This window comes from Ambystoma mexicanum, chromosome 2q (assembly GCF_040938575.1).
Source record: "Ambystoma mexicanum isolate Mex_15411 chromosome 2q, UKY_AmexF1_1, whole genome shotgun sequence".
Lineage (NCBI taxonomy): Eukaryota > Metazoa > Chordata > Amphibia > Caudata > Ambystomatidae > Ambystoma > Ambystoma mexicanum.
Window position 1 is genome coordinate 1,437,595,656 of NC_090924.1, and position 21,259 is coordinate 1,437,616,914.

The following is a 21,259-nucleotide window of genomic DNA, read 5'->3' on the forward strand; positions in this document are numbered from 1 at the left end:
CGCGGATCGGCAAGAGTCCTACGAGACTCGCAGTGCCGATGGAAGCTGATGCACAAAACAAACGTTCTTTGTGTAATGGTGAAACTCCTCAGTACAACAAAGGGACTTTGTTTTAACATACATCCATACTGTTCATGGCTGCATTTCGACAGCTCGGCAAAGTACATCTTTCTTGGTAACTTTCCTCCACTATGTCATCTTGAGGGTGCACACTGAACGGTTGTCTGAGTGATTACCGTCTCTCATATACTCGCAAGGTTTCAGGCATAAGTTGCCCATCATGTCTGTCATCCCAATATGATGGTGGCAAGGGGGCGGGTATTTGGGAGAAGACAGGTACCTCCTCCTCTACACTTCTATGAGTAGTGGGATTATGCCTGCCGCTACGATGAGGATGATCTCCTCTGTTGCTTATCTGGACTGCCCATTTACTGGTGGTCAGTGGGCTTATTGGTATGGTCACTAGGACAAGGAAGAACTCCTCAGATGCAGTATGTTTTAATGGTAGGGGTCCCCGACTGTTTCCTGGTGCTCATGGGTCTTATTGGTACAGCCACTGGGATGAGGAAGAGGGGCTTGGCTACACAATGGGTCTCTCTTGGTCCCCTGGGCACTGTTACCAAGGGGTTAAGGGGAGGTAGCCTTAAGCCTGCATTACTTGTGCCGCTGTGTCCCCTTCGGGTCTCCTGCGCCACCCGTTACCTTGATTTGGGTGTAGGTGTATTGCTGGGGCTTAAAGGGACAGCGGTCCTCCAGCATGCTTCTTTAGGTTCTTCTGGCTGCTGGCTGCTGTCAGGTGGTGACCCAACGACAGCTTTCCTCTGCTGGCCATCCCTCAGGCCGGTTGTCTGGCCCACCCCTGCAGTCCTGCCTGGGAGCCCACATGGCTGACTGCCAGGGTCCTCCATACTCTCCTTGCTCGGGTCTGCCAAACGAGCTCTAAACTCCCACATCAGACAAGCTCTGCACACCCAGGGGGCTGCATTTCTAAAGGCCTTTGTTTCTATTGAGAAGGAAAGGGGCGGGTTAGTGTAGCCAGAGAGGGGTCTGTATAGTTTTGGAAGGGTTTGGTCATTCCCTCGGCCTTTCTTTCTCCTTCCTGTTCCCTCCATTTCCTCAGGAGTGACATCAGAAGGGCAAAGTCCACACATTTCAAGAGCCGGGATTGGACCCCTAAACAGGCTAGATTTAGTCCTATAACTTGGGAACATTTGGCTATAAAAGAAGGGGTATCCCACCACTTCTTTGAGTCAACCTGGGAATAATCTTGAAGAATCTTTTGATCATCACTTGAGATTTCACTGGACCCTGCTGCAAGAGCAGTCCTTTCTAAAGTCCTCCTGTTGTAAGGTGAAGTTATGTCCCCTAACCATGCACAGGGACTTTTGGGGGTGAGCTGCTGCTGGAACAGGACCTGCCTTTCTGCAAGCCACAGCGGTACCCAGGACCTCACCGCATTGGAGGAGCCCTGCAGTTGTGTGCCACCCTCTTCCGTGTTAGGGAGCCCAAGAACAATGAGCCATATTGTCCCCGAGTCCCTAAAGTGGGACTCCCAGCAACCTAAGAAGTGACATGCTGCTGGAGCAAGACTGTCTCTCTGCCTGCCACAGCAGTGCCCAGGACTTCACTGTGTTCAAGGGCCCCCTGCAGTGGTGTGCCAGCCTGCCCTATGTTTGAGAGCATGAGAAAAGGGCTCATCTTGTCCTTGGGCCTCCCCCAAGTTTGGGAGCACAAGAAAAGGACTCATGTTCCTGAGCCCCTAGATTGGGACTCACAGCACCCTGAGAGCCAGGACAGCTGGGACCATTGAACTGCTGGAGCATGTTTCAAAAACTGTTCAGCATATTTGAACCAGCTGGACCCTCCGTTGCTGCCTTTTGCTCTCTCACGATCTTCGAACTGTACCAAGAAATCTACTCACTGAATACATAAAATGTTGCCCCGAGTACCACATGGTTCAACCATATATACAAAAATATCCGGAAAAATAAACATGCTACAAATTGTGTGTTTTCACTTCAACTTATTGATAATGAGGGAAATTCATGGTGTACCAAGACAAGTGCTATAAATAGGCCGGTCCTAACCGTCCCGCAGTACCTACACTTTTTTTTGACAATATGAGTACCTGCACTTCTCAAAGCTTGAAGGAGTGTGCTGGTATACTCGGTTACGGGACAAAGTGAAAATGAAAACATTTAATGTAAATGTACCTCAGTGATGGACTAAACTCATGCAACCTTTTTTGATGAAAGCAGCGTCCTCTCCCTCATCTTCTCCCCTCCACCGGCGGTGTCCAAAATGCTTTGTTTAAAGCCCGCCATGCGGAACAAAAAGAAAGCCAAACAGAGCTGCCAGCACACCAGGCGCATGAATCCATGTATTTCTTTATAATTGGGCTCTATCTGTTAGCCATGAGTCCTTCGAGAGTTTTCAAGTGGAGAGCAGATCGATTTGTTCGGTACACGACTGCGCGGGCGACACCTCAAGAAAGCCTGGGCAACTATGTTTTTTAACACATTTCATTGTTATTAGCAGCGCCTTTTCAAATATGTATTTAAGTGATGGAACGTGTTGGACTCGAAGCCCGCACTCAGCTGCAGTTATCTACCAAATCCCTTCTTATTAGACAATGAAAGCGAGAAATAATGAACATGTCAGCAAAACTTAAACGTTGTTTTGAAATTGGTCACAATCATAAGAAGGTAGGAGTTTGTGCTTTTTATTTGATACAATTTCCTTCTTGGGAGTTTGGGAAAGTTTTGTTGCGTTTTAGATTAAATCTTCTGCCAACTAGGGAAACTGCCTTCTTTGGAAAAGGCAAAACTGTGAGAACATAAATTGCTTCTCTTGTGGGATAAAAATAGAGACGGGAAACATCAGTTATAAAATGTATACATTTGGTGGATACTTGTTTAAAGTGTTTAGAATGCTATGTAACAGAATTTATTTGTGCTCCTTGGGAAGAATTATGGGAGAGGTTACTGGAGGCCTCATCATCTCGTTTGGGGAAAGCTTTGTATCCATTTTCCCTCATGATCAAATTATTTAATGAGGATTATAAAAGATCAGCCTAATTATGAGATTGGCGATGGTTACCGCCAACTTCACCAATATGCCAAATTACGAGTTTGGTCATGGAGTGGAGGATTTGCCTCTAGGAAAATCCTGGAGGTAAATCCTCCAACTCATCACCGAAAACTCTACAGAATCGGCGGAATTACAGTGGAGGTAATTCCACCAAAAAAAGCCCCATTTAGTCCAATGGACTCAAATGAAATGGGGAATTATTCCGCCTGACCAAATGGCGGTAACAGTAATTTGTTTGGGCGGCATTCCAACGGATTTACTGCCGGTATACCGCCCAACTCATAATGAGGCCCAATTTTCTAACTAATTTTTTATATTTTTTATACCAGGTGATTTTAATTAACTTGAGAATTGTTTAATATTGATGAATTTGTTTTTTATAATGTTTATAAATTGAGTGAAAAGTGATATTAAGGGGGCATGGCCAGCGGGATGTGAACACAACATGTGCGTTCTGAGCTCCAGTAATGATCCGTTATTGAGAAGCTTTTCAGACATCCAATTGAGCAAAATCAGTTCAGCGACACGTACATAAAGAGTAAAGTGAAGAAAGGCTTTCCGAGTGGAAAAGGAGAGTGCTCCGCTACTGCCGGCAGGCAAAGTGAAAGCAAAAGGACAGAGCCGTTCTTATCCAAAATGACGAGCACCATTTTAAGGCCGTGAAGAGATGCAGAGAGATCAGTGGAGGGGAACAGTGGGGCCGACCTGCAGGCAGTATAAAGACACGTGCCTCCTATGCTCTCAGTAGTGTGAGGAGGAAGCGATGACTGCAGAATCCCTCTGTACAGGCAGAGTGGCTGCACTTCATTCGGGTGAAGCGGAAGGTGAGACGAAGCTCGCGCTGCGCAAAGGATCTGGGCCTGGGAGTGGGTACGACTGCCCAGTCGCAGGCAGCACCGGAGTGCGCTACATAGCACAGAGGAGGCGCGCCACCCGCAATTATATTGTCGCACATAAGCAGAGATGGTGGTGTAGACTGAGGGGATACGATCCTCTCCCTTGGGAAAGTGGCTCCCTGAACCTCCTCCGGATCGTTGCACGGTTGGGGGGCTCCTAAACATCATCGCAACCCTCCTTGGCCATTGCTGAGACCTCCCTAGTAGCCCGACACAGGGTGATCAGGGTTCTGCAGAAGTCACAATCAGAGCCTGAATTGAGGCTTGGTGCACCAACAGCGGTGGTGGTGAGATAGACTAAAAGCAGGAAAAGCCGGAGTGAGACTGAAGCAGTGGGCAGGTCTGCCGGGGAGAGAGAGTTACATAGGTAGAGTGGACATATAAAGGCATGTCACATTGAGACCATCTATGCAGCCATAACGCAAGATCCTGGACAAGCAATTACAGTACACAATAATCGGGGAGAGCAGGAGAGACATATGCTGGAGGGAAGTAGGGGAAAAACCCCAGCAAAACTGCAGCAATAAAAAATGGATGCGTTGGCCAAGAAAGGTGTACTAAAACAAGATCCTAAGGAGACCACAGGGCAATCAAAAGCAGATAACCGGGGAGCCCCGGGGCGGGTAATAGAGGCAACTGCGGCCCCGAGATCGTCAATAGAGTCCCGCATAGACGGAATTAAATGTGATGTGAGCCTCCTACGACAGGATGTGCGAAACCTGGAGAGCAGAGTGGGAGAGACGGAAGGAAAAGTGGAAGAAATGTCGGCCACCACGAAGGACCTACAAGTGACAGTTCAAGAACTAAAAAAGAAGGTGCAGATGTTACAAGATCAAGCGGAGGATGCAGAAGGGAGGGCACGGAGGAGTAGCATTAGAATCCTGGCACTGCGGGAAGGAGAGGAGTGCACATATGTTGAAAACATGTTACTTCAAGAAACTGGTCCAGGATCATTATCACAAGGGTTTACGGTGGAGAGAGCCCACTGAGCGCTGACCAGCAGACCCCCCCCTGGTACTCCAACCAGACCGATCATTGCTAAGATATTGAATTCTAGGGATAAAGAAAAATTCCTGGCCTTCTCTAGAGAGGGGGGAGATAATAGGAGAGGTTCAGCCACACGGGCAATTTATCCGGACTATAGATTACAAGTCCAAAGAAGAAGAGGTCAATTTGTCCCGACAAAAGAGAGACTATGGCAACAGGGTGTAAAATACACTGTATTTTACCCAGCAAAGTTGAAAGTGATACATAAAGGGAAGACCTTGGCCCTCATTCCGAGTTAGGACTACACCATGGAGTAAATAGCTCCATGGTTGCCAACCATGGAGCTATTTACTCCATGGAATACCGGCATGGTGAATGGAGTAATTTCTGGTCCATTCCAAGGTTGGATGGACCGGTAATTCCCCATTCACCATAGCCCTTCCCCATCCCCATTTCTGCCCCCATAGGGTTCAATGGGAATGGGGAAGGAGGTAATTACGGCACCGTAAATTACGGTGCCGTAATTTACTCCAGGGTCACTTTGCGTGTCCCGTAATTTTCTCCTGCTAAAAGCAGGAGGTAAAGAGGGACCCGCAAAGGGAACTCGGAATACGGAGGTAAGGGATTACCGCCATCGGTGCCCTTACAGGCGCCGGTAATCCCTTACCTCCAACCTCGGAATGACCCCCCCCTTGTTTTTTAATGCCCCCGAGGAGGCGAATGCGTGGATGGATGCAAACCAGATGAAGCTGATGGTGGAAAGGAACAATGACATCATATCGGAAAGAGGAATGTCGCAACAAGTGGGAAGCCTTGGATGTAAAAACATCAGAGGGTGCTATAACTATGGGACTAGAATGATCGAAACTGTTTAATTAAGTCATTTTACTTCTTACAACCTAGATACTGGGGATTATCAGGCTAGGAGAGCTGACCTGCATGTATAGTTATTATCTTTAGTTTGCTACTTCTTCCCCTTGGAAGAATTGGTAGATACCAGGTGTTATTGACCCACCAAGTTACTAGCGGGACTGGAATAAATGGTGGTCATGCCTCTACAGAAGAGTTCTGATGGGCAGTTAGTTACAGTTCAATATAGGTTGTTTGGGTTAATACATAGCTTGGTTGCACATAATAATAAAAAACAGAAGTTCACAGTAGAAATGGAGGGTCTTGCAACGCTTACAGAGGTGTGGTGGAATGGGAGAGAAGCCAAAGGAATCCAGATTGCGGAAGTACTAAAGATTTTGTCCTGGAATGTTCGTGGACTAAATGACTATGTTAAATGGATCAGGGTGGTGTCATATATGAGACAAAAGGGTATTCAGATAGAACTGTTACAAGAAACACATCTTACCATAGAAAGACAAGCTAGGATCCTACGGAAGTGGAGAGGGAAGGGGTTCAGGTCGGTGTATTCCAGTTATGCAAGAGGTGTGCTCTTTTGGGTTGCCCCAACAGTGCCCTTCCGAAACGTGGAGTTTTGCACCGACACTGAAGGGAGAATGGTGCTGATGCATGGTTTTCTAGACAGAGTAGAGGTTTGCTTGATAAATACCTATGCCCCCAATCAAGACGCATCCACCTTCTTCCGTTCCTTGTATGCAAAGATGGCCCCCTATTGAGGGATGACGTGGATTTGGGGATGAGAATCCAGGGCTAGACAGGTCAGATGATAGGCATGTGACTGTATCCCCGCCTGCGAAAGTCTTGAGGACATTATTAGAGGACTTGGAGTTAAAGGATATCTGGCGATGGTTAATGGGATTGAGCAGAGTTCTCCTATTATTCAAGTGTGCATGATTTGTATATGTGCATTATTTCTTTACGGGAATAGACCACCTAAGGGAATTTGTGGGAGCCACGTATGAAGGTAGGACATTATCAGACCATACCCCCCGATCATAGAGTGGTTAATGAGTAGTAGTCTGGACAAAATACCTATGTGTAGGCTACGGGCTAAGGCCTTGCGAGACGGGCCATTCCGGGAGGGTTTAGTGCAACAAATAGAAGAATATTTCAGTATTAATGAAGGGAGTATAGGTAGTAGAGGGACCCTGTGGGAGGCTCTTAACATGGTGATAAAGGGGACCGCCATGGCAAGTCTGGCGGAATCCAGAAGGAGCTGGAGCGTGGTCTGGCAGACACTGAAGCAAAAATGAAAACAGTGGAAAGTTGACCCAGTGAGCGAGAAATCCGAGGGCATTCTCATTAGGCTATGGTAGGAATGTTTAGAACATTGGGAAAGGCTGGGAAGATATAGTTTCGCCGGATACTATGAGAGGTTACATGGGCAAGTGCATGGGCTTAAACCAGGTAGATTATTGGCGTGCCTGTGTGTAAGTATGGACAGCCGTGATGTGATCACCGAAATAGAGGATGGGTGTGGGGAACTATGGCGGTCACAGAGTGAAATTAATTAACAGAGATTCTATGAAATATTGTATAACAAAGGGGTAGACAATAGAGACCGGGAGATTGAGGAAACACTGACAGGTCTATGCCTACCCAGCTTAAGTGTGGAACAAGCGGAAGAGTTGGAGCCGCCGCTTACGATAGAGGAGTTGCAAGAGGTCATTGCTACAATGCCCACGTGTAAAATGCCGGGGTGGATGGCCTATCGGCCGAATTCTATAAACAATTAATCGACAAAATAGCCACAAAGCTGCTCCAGACCTTTGAAGAGGCATATGAGAGGGGTAGTTTGCCCAATAGCATGGAAGAATCTATTATAATCCCAATTTTAAAGCCGGGGAAAGAAGAAAGATACTGTGATTAACCAGGATACCAAGATACTCACAGCAGTCTTAGCGGCTAGATTGAAGAAAGTAATTGGGATGTTGATCCACCCAGATCAGACCGGGCACGCTCTGGAGGGCGACATCTGGAAATCTCAGGAGACTACATGCAGTAATAGACGGAACATGAGAGTTGGAGGAGGGGTTCACAGTAGTGGCATTTGATTCAGAATGGGGAAGAGGTTTATAAAGTGGATTCAGATGCTTTATTCTAGCCCAGTAGAAAGGGTGCGTACAGGTAAGCATGTGTCGGGGCATTTTCCTATCCGAAGAGGCACCAAACAGGGGTGTCCTCTGCCTCCCATGTTACACGTTTTGGCCCTGGAACCACTGGCAGTGTTTTTGAGGAGGGAGTTCAGAGATACAGGTCTCCTTGTGGACAGAGTACACCATGTTGTCTCGCTATACGCAGATGATATGTTACTATACATTCGTAGTTCAGAGGATAATTTAGAGTCCTACCTGGATGTGTTGGATAATTTTGCTGGGATATCGGGGATAGCAATTAGTAGGGCAAAGTCCTGTATATTCCCGTTGGCGGATGGGTAGGAGTGGAGGAGTCACGACTCCCAAAGTTGGAGCTACAGTGGGAAGTTATAACGTTCAGATATTTAGGAGTTACTATACATCATGATACAAAAATGACCCATTAAGAATACACGCTGAGGGCAAAGAATGGGATGGTGAATTCGATTGTTTTGGGAGAGGTTACACCTCTCGATGATGGGTAGAATTGCCTAGTTGAATGGTTGCCCTTTCCCAGATTGCTGTATTGCTTCCTGAATGTCCCGTACCTTATTTGAAGGTTGTTCTTTAAAGAATTGAATACGATAATAGGAGGGTTTATAATGGGATCGGGGAGGCGCAGGATACCCATGGATATATTATGTAGAGACTACGGGGACATGAGACTCCCCCATCTTGAATTGAATTACTTGGCTTGGCAATTACAACATGTTGCTGGGTGGTTGGTGGACATATAGACAGTGGAGCGCAAACTTATGAGCGTGAAACTGCCCTCCTATTTGTTGAAAGAAGTACTGTGGCTAGAAGGAGGTAGACTTAAGGACCCCCCAGTCTCCTGCAGTTTGGCAAAAAGATTTGGACCAGGACCATGGTGTTACTGAAATTGGACGAGCCGTATTCTCCCCATATACCTCTAGCAGCGATATATTGTGCAGATCTGGACACATGGGAGCCCTAAGGGCTAGTGACTGTAGGAGACTTATTCTCATCTGATGGGCTCCTGAAGTTTTAAGAAATCTAGGAGTGGTATGGAATAGGCAGGGGACAGTACTTGGCATACTCCAGAATAGTACATGAGGTGAAGGAAAAGTGTCAGAGCCTACCGCTCCTCCCAGAAGAAGATAGTGTACTCTAGGCAGAGAGTTTACAGAGTCGGAATGGGCTCGGGCACTAACATACCCGAAGAAGGTCTCGAGGAATGCTAGGTTAAAGCTGACCCAACTGTATGTGCACCATAGGGTATACATGACACTGCACTCCATTCCACAATTTCGAGGATCAGGAGAGAAGAAGTGTCCAAGGTGTGGGGGGGGTTGTGCAGATATGATTCATATGTTTTGGGCATGTCGAGTGATGCAGGGATTCTGGCGGGAGATGGAAGAGAGGCTTAGAACGAAAGGAATAACAAATTAAGAGTGGACCCCGGAGTCTTGCCTGCTGGGAGTGTTTAAGCGCCCTAAAAGTGCCCAATCGGAAATAGGACGATAGACCTTGCTTGCGAACTGGCAAAAACGAGGATTGCCATGGCTTGGAAATCACGAGGGTCCATGCATAAACGGATGGTGGAGGAATCTGAGGTGTTGGTCCATGGCTGAAGCTACAGTGTGGTATGCAGCGATTCACACTGGTAAAGGGGAAAACCTGGAAAATGCATACATTGTTTAGTTCCTCAGATGATAAACCTCCCTGAATTCCTACGGTAGAGAGAAAAATTAAAGAAGATTAAAGGGGAGTAATAAATGACTTAAGCAGGAAGAATAAGACCAGAGTAGGTCAGTGACAGGAAATTGGTGAGCTTCTGGTAGAATACAAGATGTGTATGTTGTTGTCATTGTTCTTTGTTACGTGGGTTAGGGGGAAATACAGGGAGGGTAAGGGAAGTCTGACAAAATATACAAAAATGTGATACTGTACAGTGATAAAAAAATGGAAAGGAAAAAACAATAGTTTAAAAAAAATATTAACTGTTTGAGAGGAGAGGTTATGTGTCATGTAATTTGAAGTATTTGTTCTTTTTCTAGTTCTGCTATTGTGAAAGGTTTTTGCAAACCGAGTGCACAAATAAAAAAATAAAAAACAATATTTTCAAAGCTTAGTTTATATCTATGATGCCTTCTAGTTTGACACTTAAAAAAAGCAAGACTGCTGTTATATATTCATATTCACATTTTCTTAATACCATGCATAACAATAAACTGGAAGTTTGTGTGAACGAATCCCAGCTTCAGTGCTCAACCAAAGTGTGTGATCCTTGGGAAATAATCCAATCTAAAAAAGAATTGGGAGTTCGCAATGCCTGCCAACTTGTGTACGTTACAATACTTGTGTCAAAATAGGACAAAATCAGTCTGTGATTGGCCATTGTCTTTGAGAGATGGATGCATTCGGCTGACGGAATCAAATGTAAAGTTAGTGACTTGTGTGAGAAACCTGAAGGTGTCTCCCTGACAAGTCCCTGAGGTCTGTCATCCAGGTGGCCAGGACACTGCAATCGCTATTGGATCACTTTCTTGGGGTGGTCCAGTGAGGGAGGAGGGGTGTCCTCGGGCAGTAGAAGTGGGACACCGACGGGTGAGATGCAGTATCCCCCTTCTTCCATACCTTTTCCCCCTACTGCTATATAGGAAGCTCAGAAACTCTGCCCCCCCTTTTCGACACAAACACGTTTGTACACCACAAAACCACAAAAGACGTCAGACAAACACCAAAACCGTTTACCTGGCTTGTCACAACACAAGGGTCAGGCAAAGTCAGACAATTGACCAGGATCACCTGACGGCCCTTTCCCTTCTCCAGAGGGATAAAAGGTGGAGCACGAGAGCACAATACGAGCAAGGCAGACATCATGACGACAGAGCTAACTCAGCACATCAGTTCAAGAGGAGAAAGACGGCGCGAACCAAGAGGATGACAAGGAGAGAAGCGACCTTGCCCTTTCCTACCAAGGCCCGTGAAACCTCCACAGAAGGAATCGTAACACTGCAAACAATAGCCAGCGTGTGTTGCAGCAGATGTCAATGGTACACGGGTCCCTCCTCCACTGATAACAAAGCCAAGGGGAGATGCTTGGCACTGTGGTAGCGGCCTTGACTACAGAGACAAGCAAAGCCAGGTGGTTCATCACAGTCGGTGAGTCGAGGGGAGAGCCAATAAGAAACCAAACTGTGTTGAACAAAAGTAGCAAACGGCTAATTGAAGAAAATACAAAGAACTGTTTTGATATGAGAGGGGAAAACCAGCTACATAGGTGTCAGACACCACGTGTGTGTTCACTTGAGAAACTCTGGGCGATTACCGTATGGTAGAAACTACCATTACCAGAGGGCCAAAGTGGTCAAACAGGGGTCTAGTAAAATCCTCCGTACAGTCGAAAGTCTTTGACCGGCAAATGAAGGGAAAGCTAAGGGAAGTGAATCCTGCACTGTGGGAATTGCAAAAGTTGGCAAGAGTGAACCTGATGGAGGGATGCCGAGGAAAAGGGGGCAGAGTCTGAAGTCCCAGTAAATAGGGTATTGACAAGAGTGAACCCGGCAGAGGGTGTCCACAGTGAACTGTTTAAAAAAGACATTAAGATTTGTGAACGTTACAGAGGAGATTGTGTTGAAAAGCTGTAGTGAACCCGCCGGAAACAGCCGAGAAGGGTCTGAGCCCAGAAGAAGGTGGTCCAGGGGTGAAAAGACATCACCCAACGTACAAGCAGATAGGAACTTTTGTTCATTGTTTTGAATTCATCAGGTCCTCGGAGGCCAGAGACTTTTTGTAGAAAAGAGACTTAACCACCCACGGCCCTGATATCTGAAAGCGGAACTGATGTCTTGTGCTGTGAAAGCTCGAGCGTGTGCTGCGCTCAGGAGTCCCAACTTGTCCCGTGCTCAAAACATGGGGAAGGGAGACCCCCGGCTATCACATCCTGACTTATCATTTGTGAACACTTCTGAACACTTGTGAACCTTATCACACACCCTTGTTGTATTTAGCATAAGGATTGGCAATAGGTTTTTCTTAGGATAGGCCCTTTTTAACGTTGACAAGACGCCACTGGGACTGCCTTATTATTATTTGATGGTCGTAGCTTGCCGCCATCTTAGATTTAGGTTTAGATTAGGCGTTTGTCCAACCCCCATATACAGTTTAATAAACAACCTTGAACTGTGATCACTTGTGTCTGTCTATTCTTGATACTATGCCTTTCTTACACTTAACAGAAAACCATTACACTGAGATTTTGTTTGGAATAACTGGACTTTTTCCACGTGTCATGCTCCCAAGGCCCAGGCTCAGAAAAAAAAACACACACTGAGTTAAGGAGGGCGTGGGAGGGACCGAGACAAAAAGAAATGGCCACAAGTAGAGAATGAGACACACATCGCGAGATAAAACTATGTAAATGGAGTTTGGACACACAGTGTGAGCTTAAATGAAATCAGAGGCGTTGCTAGGGGGGGAGCTGAGGAGGCTATAACCCTGGATAGAAGCTCTGGGGCTACAATCAAAAAGCTAGCTAGCCCAGAGTCCCGACAGTCCTGGCATTAGCATAGCCCCAGATCTTTTCCAGACCTAGCAACACCCCTGAATGAAATGGTTCAGCGAGCCTTGCCTGGGATCCGAGTGACAGCAATGTTAACACCCTTCCGGGCCTGAGCCCGGGCCCACTCAAAGCCTAGATTGGGGAATACCTGTATTTCTTTTTAGTTTTGGCTATTAGGTGTTGCTGAAAGCGCTACATATAAAGCCGAAACTATTCTCATTAAAATAAGAGCTTTAACATGAGAGCTTGAAATAGGGGCTTTGTGGTGCAGGTTTGTAATGCTTTGCCATGCAGGTTGACATATGAGGATGGATATTATGTAGTTTGGCTATGTCTCCCACCCATTTAACGCCAATCGCTAAGTAAAATCAATAGGCTTTTCAACCCATCTCAACCCACAACACACGTCTTTTTGCACACTTTGGCTGAATTTCTAGTGTGTGGGGAATTTGTCAGCTATTTTTACTTCCAAAATGGCGGCTGCCATGTTTTAATGTTATAAAAAAGTGACTTGACTGATGTTTTAAAAAATATTTACAGCATATTTTAAGTTAAGTTACATATTTCGATGGGGTGCAGCTATATCTAAATCCAAGGAAATCCAAGGGACTCCAAGGGGGCATAACACGTGAGTTGCAAGAAGCAGAAAAGAAACTAGAAGCTATCATGAGTAAAGGAGACACCTCACAGGAGGACGCCGAGACCATGCGCCAACTGCAACAAGACTGTGGCGGGTACTGGGAGAGACTATGCAACTTAAATTATAAGAAATACATAGAGACAACATGCAGGAGGAGATAAGCCGGGGAGGCTGCTGGCATGGCTATATAAAACGAGACGCCTAGATCAGCGATAAGAGAGATAAGGGGAGAAGATAACCAAATATGGGATACTCAAGAGAGCGTAAACGGGGGATTTCTTAAATTCTATCAACACCTATATGGAGATACCGGGGGGGATAGAAGTGCAGGGGATAAGGGAGACACTAGAGGACATAGGGTTACCCAAACTGAGTGCAGAAGAAAGAGTGAATCTAGACGCCCCAATTACACTAGAAGAGCTATAAATAGTGGTCAAACAATTACCCACTAACAAAGCCCCAGGGGCGGACGGGCTCCATAGCGAGTTTTACAAAGCATATAGGTTGGAAGTGCTCCCCCCGTTATTGGCTATGCTAAATGAAGCTTTCGAGACAGGGAGACTAGCAGAATCCCTAAGGGAGGCGATAATCATCCCACTCCTCAAACCTAATAAGCCAAGCAGCGTGGGCCGTATAGACCGATATCCATGCTTAACCAGGATAGCAAAATACTCACGGCGGTGCTGGCAAACAGACTCAAACTGGTTATAAGTAAACTCATACAGCCTGACCAGACTGGGGATGTACCGAGCAGAAGTATATCCGACAACCATAGAAGGCTCCACCGCTTCATAGAACAAGCAGAAGGGGACGCAGGTAAAATAGCAATTGTTTCATTAGACGCAGTGAAAGCCTTTGATTCCGTGAGATGGCCCTGGCTAATGGCGGCTTTGAAGGAATATGGTGTGGGGCCAGGATACTTGAGATGGGTTAAACTATTGTATAGCTCGCCATTGGCCAGAGTTAAAACGGGAGCGATCATTTCGGATAAATGGCAACTCAGCAGAGGAACCAGACAAGGCTGCCGATGGTTTTCAATGCTGCACATCCTCGCATTAGAAACCCTAGCGACTTATCTGAGACAACAATATGAAGAGGTGGGGGTCCACACTAAAGGGGGGCCGCATCTCATATTGTATGCAGACGATGTGCTGCTGCACCTAAGATATCGGGAGGAAAACCTGCAATATATCTTAGAGGTAATGGAGCGATTCGCGTCACTCTGCGGCATAGCGATCAACCCCAAGAAGTTGTGCATATTTCCCATTGGGAGATACAAAGGAATCCTGCAAGAAAACCTACCAGTTTTACAGATACCCTGGGAGAACAAATCGTTTAGATACTTGGGGATCGATATCTATCACGGGGTAGAAGACGAACACAAACATAACACAGAGATGGCAGTAGCAAAAATCGAAAACAGCATGAGATTTTGGGCTAAACTCCCCCTAGCCATGGTGGGGAGGGCAGCACTATTGAAGATGGTTGTATTGCCTAGGTTGCTGCATTTTTCTGTAAATATCCCATATAACCCGCCCAGGCGCTACTTTGGAAAACTGCAGAGCTTATGTAGAGGCTTCATCTGGCATAACACCAGAAATAGGATTGCCCTATGAAAATGCATATGATAGAGGGGGAATAAAATTGCCTAACTTCGAGATATACCATTTGGCCGGGCAGCTACAGTACGTGGCTAAGTGGCTAATGGAAGACACTACAGCAGAATCTAGATTGTGAAGGGATGAATGAGCCCCGTTTTTCCTGAAAGAACTAGTATGACTGCCCAAATCAGAGTTAAAAGGGCGATCGAAGCTGCTGCAACTGGGGTGGAAGACATGGCGCAAGGCATGTCAGGTTATGGAGAACCCGAGCCCGTGCTCCCCGCAAGTGCCGCTAGTGGCATTGCGGGGAGTGGATGGGCAACTAAGAAAGACGATACATAGACACTGGGAACCGGTGAGCATAGCAACACTGGGAGATGTGTGGCGGGACAGGAAAGTACGAGAATTACAAACGCTAGTAGAAGAAACCAGAGTGCACCTGGGGCAATATATTACCTACACTAGATTGGTAAGGCAAATAAGGAAGACCTGGTCCAAAATTGAACTAGAAGACAAACCAGATACGGCCATAGAAACAATGTATGACATCTCCGAAGGGGGGCATGAGATATCCCGGATCTATGAACTGGTAATGTCCAGGGTGGGGAAGGAAGTGACCCAGCTAAGACAGGAGTGGGAGAAGGATGCGGGGGAGCCCATGCAAGACGGGAAATGGGAAAGAGCACAGAGATACCACAAAAAGATCTCCAGAAATGCGAGACTACAACAGATCCAGCTATACGTACCCCATAGGGCGTACATGACCCCTCAGAGGATCGCCCGATTCAAGAGCATAGGGACACAAACATGCCCTAAATGTGGGGAGGTGAACGCGGGGATGATACACATGTTCTGGGCATGTCCGGAGGTTGTGAAATTCTGGGTGGAGGTAAACCATTGCTTAACCGAGAAAGGAATCAAGCTATATGTGGGATCCGTGTGGGCATGCATGATAGGGGATTCACTAGGCCACGCAACCTGAAAAATGTGAGAAAACTTAAAGATCTGGCACACATCCTGGTCAAACGCAGAATAGCGTTGGGCTGGAAAGCAAGCCACAGACCCAGGATAGAGGTGTGGTGGCGCGATCTTCCAAAATGGGCCGAAGCGGAAACAGTGGTATGGTATGAAGCGGCCAAGAGGGGGGGAGGAGGATGAAGCAGGATCCCTGATAGCCTGGAGACAATTAGTGGCCTCACTATCTGGGTCCACCCAGGCCAGTCCAAGCGAGCACAATACCTTCGAGAGCACTGAAGAAGAGCCTCCAGAGGAATGATGATTGAAGGGACAGGAGAGTAGGTTAAGGGGGGGGTTAGTAGAGGGCAGTGACAAATGCACGTAAGTGTAAATGATGCTAAGAAGCTGCTAATTTGCACTGTCTGGTGTGTTTGTGTTGTTGATAAGATGTAAAAACCAATAAGAATTGATTAAAAAAATAGTTACATATTTAAAGATGTTTTGTTAAAGATACGTGTTTGGTAAAATGGCTTCAAATTCTCCATATACTGATTTGTGGGTGGTGTTTCTAGTGTTTTGTGATGTAAACACGACCCGATTGGCTGTGCAGATAATGATGTCAGGAGGATGCCATTGGTTCTGCAGTCTGTGTTTCTGTACGGAGGGCAGCCATTTTATGTCAGCCTTCGATTGTTCTTGCCGTGCAATTCAGTTCTCTGCTCTGTGTTTCTTCCTGTCTCCCACCCAGGAGGTGGCAAAAATCGACCACACCAACTACGTGCAGACCTCGCGAGCCATCAACGCGGTCAGGGCCATTTTCACGATTCTGTTCGCTATAGTGAACGAGGTATGCTTCATCGAGCCCTACAGGATTGGCGACGGCGTGGGCACCTTGCAGGCCAGCTACTTCAGCCTCTTCCACTACTGCATCCGCAGCAGCCTGGCCCGAGGAACTCAGCTGCACAGGCAGCTTCACCGAGTTCAGCAGCATCGTGTCGAGCGCCTTCAAGGCGGCCTCCTTCATCGGCCTCTCCATGATTCTCATTGCATGGATCGTCTCCTTCATCCTCTTCTTCTTCGGCAACACGGCCACTGTGTACAAGATCTGTGCCTGGATGCAGCTCACCCTAGGTGAGTGAATGCGGGCCCTCCACTCTTGTAGAGGCATGCATTCCAGGGTCACGCCGTCCTCTTTGTCGACCGAGAGCCACACAGCTGGTGCCCGACACACCCACACTATCTGTATCGCCAATCCTAATGGCTTCCTCACCCATCCTCGTCAAAGCCACCCATGAACCCACACATGCTTAAGAAACCCTTGCGTCCACAGCATCAGCAGTACACTGCCCTTTTCGCTGTATCACTCATACGGTCCCGTAGCACCACCTGCTCCCCAGCATACCTTTATGCAGGCTGGTACCCTCGTAAAACCCTGCAGTCTGTGTGCACTCACCCACTATCCATTTAACACATTCTATTGCATTGCAAACCTACACATGCCCGTTCTCAACAGCTTAATCTCACTAATGTGGCATTGCAGCCCACACTGTCCTCCCCAGGCGCTGACTGTCATGCTCGGGTACCCGACACTGTTCCTGTATACCCTGTTTCTCGTTCATGCAGCCTGCTACCAGTGCCCCGCCTTGTCCCTGGACCTCTCAGCTCACACCAAGTTCTCATGCAATGCGGTGCCGCTAATACATTGTTGCCTTTTCCCTAGTGGTGCTGCAGGGGTTTTGTTTGCGAGGCAGCACGCTTGACAGTGGAGCACTCACTGCAAGCTGGGAGCACTCGCCACCGAGTCCGCAAGAGCACACCTTCCTGCATGTGATGGGCTGGGGAGGCGGAAGACTAGGGTGTGCCCAGCCTAAGACTCTTGGTTGTACTGGTTGGAGGCGGTGGCGAGTTTTCTGTGGTTGCCCGGAGGATGCGAGATGCAGTAGTAGGAGGCTTTGAATGCTGCAGCATGAGGCACTTTTCTTTACGGTGGTTTAAACGCCAGATGTACCAGTCATACAGTGCTGTGGGTATATTTCACTACCTTTGCTGTTCAATGTTTCATAATTCACACACGAAAGGTATTGGCAGCAACAATGTTTTCAAACATGCCAAGGAGTGAACTTGTCATTTGATTCTGTGACAGCCTAAAACACGGGAGATAGGTTTCGATTTTGGCAACAGTGGAATTATGGAGCCTGATAGCAACTTTGACTTATATATTGGTTCGGTTACTAATCATGCCGGTTGCAAGTAAGATTATTGTGCCTCTCTGCCCTACCCGTTTCTTTCTGTGCACTGCCTCTCTGTGATGTCACCCCCTCTGCACTGTCTCTCTGTGCTGTCTGTCTCTGCGCTGTCTCCCTCTGCGCCCTCTCTCTCCCTCTGCACTGTGCCTGTCTCTGCGCTGTCCCGCTCTCCTTCCTCCCACTCTCACCCTGGCAACCTTGAAGATATCTCCTCTCTCACCCTTATTCCTTCTTCTTCAAATCTTACCTTTAGTCACAGCCCTTTTTCTCTCATCTTTCTTCACACCTCTTTCTCTTACCCTCCTACCCTTACCTGTTCATATTTCCTCCTTCTCATCATGGCACTGTCTCTCAATAGCTTCCTCCTGCGCTCTATTTCTCTTTCTCGTTCTCTTGTGCACCTGCATCACTTCTTGCATCCTCACTTGAAATATTGCACTCCCCTCCTTGTTTATGATTTGTAGGTGATCATGTCTGCCTTGCAATATTGAGGCAGGTGGTCCAATTCACGACTGGTGGTGAAGTTGCAGAAGGCTAGTAATTTCCATATCTTCCATCTACTAGATTTCCCTAATTAGTAGCAATGCCTGCGTGTGGTTGGTAAAAAAAAGAATGTTGTTGGATGTAGTTAGTTGTCTTAACTAATGGAATGATTGTATGGAAACATCATGCGATATGGGGAAATGTGTACAATTTTAATACAATATTTATATCAAAAGTTATTTTAGGATTTATTTATTCAAACTTACAAAGGACCTTCTATAAATAGGAAACATTTGATGTATTTATGTATTGCTTAGTAAGAAATATGCTTTCATCATGTGATAGTCATCCCTTATAGACATTTTCCAGGTGGCACATTAGTGTCCTTAGTAAATCGCTTAAATTACTCCTGGATTGGGTCAAAATGGAAAAGTAGGGCATGATATGCCAGCAGCTGGCAAGGATTCTTAATACTTGTGCCATTAAGAATCCTTGCCAGCTGAAGATGGAGGTCTGATTTAGAAAGCGTTTTTCAATGGAAATGCCTTTGTAAATCAGGCCCTGAGCACATTTTTTGGTTTCAGGTTTTGTCATTGTGGCAATGGCGAGCAGAATCCACGGCTTCCTGACAACGAGCACTGGCGATGCCAAGAGTTGTGAGCTTTTGTGTAGGCCTGGGAAGGGCACTTGCACGCAAGCCACAAGCCCCGCAGGCTTCCTGACAGTTCAGCCTGCGGCGAGACTCGGAAGCCTCTTCGTGTCGCGCCCTCAGCGTTGCCTGAACTGCCATCGCTTCACGTTGCTCGTTCATGGAAAAGGTTAATTAATACACGATAAGACACATTTTTTTTGTGCGTTTTGTGAAAAGGTATTAAATAATATGAACACGTTTTGTTAAGCGCAAACGCGTTGGTGTAAAAGCTTGATATCATCTGTATCCACAAAAAATACAACAACACCAGCAGCGCCCGGCCTAAGAAGTGGACTCACCTTGACCCACGACCCTGGTGAGCGCGCGACGCTAGCTCTTCAATACGCGCCACCCCCTGCTCCCGCCCCTTGGTTCAGCCCTGCGCGCACGCCCCGCCCCTTGGTACAGCCCTCCGCGCACGCCCCGCCCATTGGCACAGCCCTCCGCGCACGCCCCGCCCCTTGGTTCAGCCCTCCGCGCACGGCCGCCCATTGGTTCAGCCCTACGCGCACGCTCCGCCCATTGGTTCAGCCCTCCGCGCACGCCCGCCCATTGGTTCAGCCCTCCACGCACGCCCCGCCCATTGGTTCAGCCCTCCGCGCACGGCCGCCCATTGGCACAGCCCTCCGCGCACGCCCCGCCCCTTGGTTCAGCCCTCCGCGCACGCCCCGCCCATTTGTTCAGCCCTACGCGCACGCCCCGCCCCTTGGTTTAGCCCTGCGCCCACGCCCCGCCCCTTGGTACAGCCCTCCGCGCACGCCCCGCCCATTGGTTCAGCCCTCCGCACACGCCCCGCCCTTTGGTACAGCCCTCCGCGCACGCCCCGCCCATTGGGAATAGCTCCATGTTCTAGAGCGGCCTAGTTGGGAAACGCCTCGGTTTTTAACCCCGCCCCTCTCTCGCCTCATTGGTTCAGGTCCCCCCATGCCGACTCTTTTACCCCGCCCCCTACACTCTTCAGCCCGTCGCCCTCTCGGTATAGCCCGCTGTACCCGCATGATGGGCGCTCATGGCAGACAGGCTTTTTACCTCACAGAGGCTATGACGCAATTGCGCGCACTTGCCCTGGAAGAGGAAGTCAACACACAAGTGTCCTGGCCTGCAGTGCACAGCGTGAGTGCCGCAGGAAGAAGAAGGTATGGCTGAGGGGCGGGGCTGAGGGTGCGGGGGAGGGGCGCCGCGAAGCACTGGGCGTGGCTGGGCGGGGCCTCCATCAACAAGGCCACCATCTTCTACTCTGCTGTCTCTATCTGGAGGACTCGACCAGGGGGCACAACTGATTTTGCTTGAGGGCTGAATGTACCAATCACTGCGCTGAACTATGGGAATGTGCATTGTGTAGGGACGTTGGTGCTAGGGTGACCAGACGTCCCGGTTTTTCCGGGACTGTCCCGGTTTTTGCTGCTCTGTCCCCCTTTCTCAAGATTATGTTCCCATTGGAAACTGCAGTGGTCCCGGTTTTTGGTAGTGTGTCTTCATAGCTGGCAGGCATAGCTCGCAAAGAAGAAATGCTGCATTTTACAAATTAAGATAGTGTTCGTTTGTTAGAAATTGATTATAAAATGTGTTTATTTTAACAGTAACACTAAAACCGCCTCTCCTCCAAACGCTACATAAGTGTAGTGCCTTGACAGTGCCACTTTCAAGAGTTAGTCCTACTTTTATGTTAGTTGCCCTGTCCCGGTTTTTTACTTTTTAAATCTGGTCACCCTAGTTGGTGCGCAAATTTGAGTTCAAAACAAAATGGGTTTTGAAATGCAATTTGTCTTTTATTGCTGTTTTTTTTTTTTTAACTTTAATGGGGTGAGATACATTGCCTTATAATAATAACCTTACCACTTTGTTTTATTTGTACTTTAGGCCAGACAAGACTTTATCACAGCAGGTGACTTCGAGAGCCATACATAATGTCCTGAAGGGCCGCATCCAGGCCGTGTACCGTATGCTGTGTGCCAATGCTCTACCGGGTCTCCAACTCCATCTTTACTCTCTGCATGTCTGTATGCCTATCCGAGCAGGCGTGTATGGCGTAGCACTGATATATACCGTTTCTACTGTTCCCATGCGTTTAACACCCTCAGTTTACAGAATGTGAT

At 47.6% G+C, this 21,259-nt stretch overlaps 1 protein-coding gene and 1 long non-coding RNA gene across 6 annotated transcripts in view; one reads left to right on the forward strand and one right to left on the reverse strand.

Moving 5' to 3' along the window:
• The window catches only part of LOC138570240 (uncharacterized), a 143,606-nt gene extending 124,073 nt beyond the window's left edge, over positions 1-19,533 (reverse strand). For all 3 annotated transcript variants that reach the window (XR_011303429.1, XR_011303427.1, XR_011303428.1), the window contains exon 1: positions 19,463-19,533. This is a non-coding gene — a long non-coding RNA (uncharacterized lncRNA). The remainder of the gene's footprint in view (positions 1-19,462) is intronic.
• LOC138570238 (cytochrome c) overlaps positions 1-21,259 on the forward strand; it is a 288,954-nt gene that overhangs the window by 190,398 nt on the left and 77,297 nt on the right. The window contains exon 2 of one of the 3 annotated variants that reach the window (XM_069648981.1): positions 16,492-16,874. The exons of 1 other annotated variant lie outside the window; for it this stretch is intronic. In XM_069648981.1, coding sequence (XP_069505082.1) covers positions 16,778-16,874 — 97 coding nt within the window. In that variant the 5' untranslated portion in view covers positions 16,492-16,777. Of the gene's footprint in view, positions 1-16,491; positions 16,875-20,125; positions 20,300-21,259 lie in introns of those variants that run through there. One more of the 3 variants, XM_069648982.1, reaches the window with a different exon arrangement.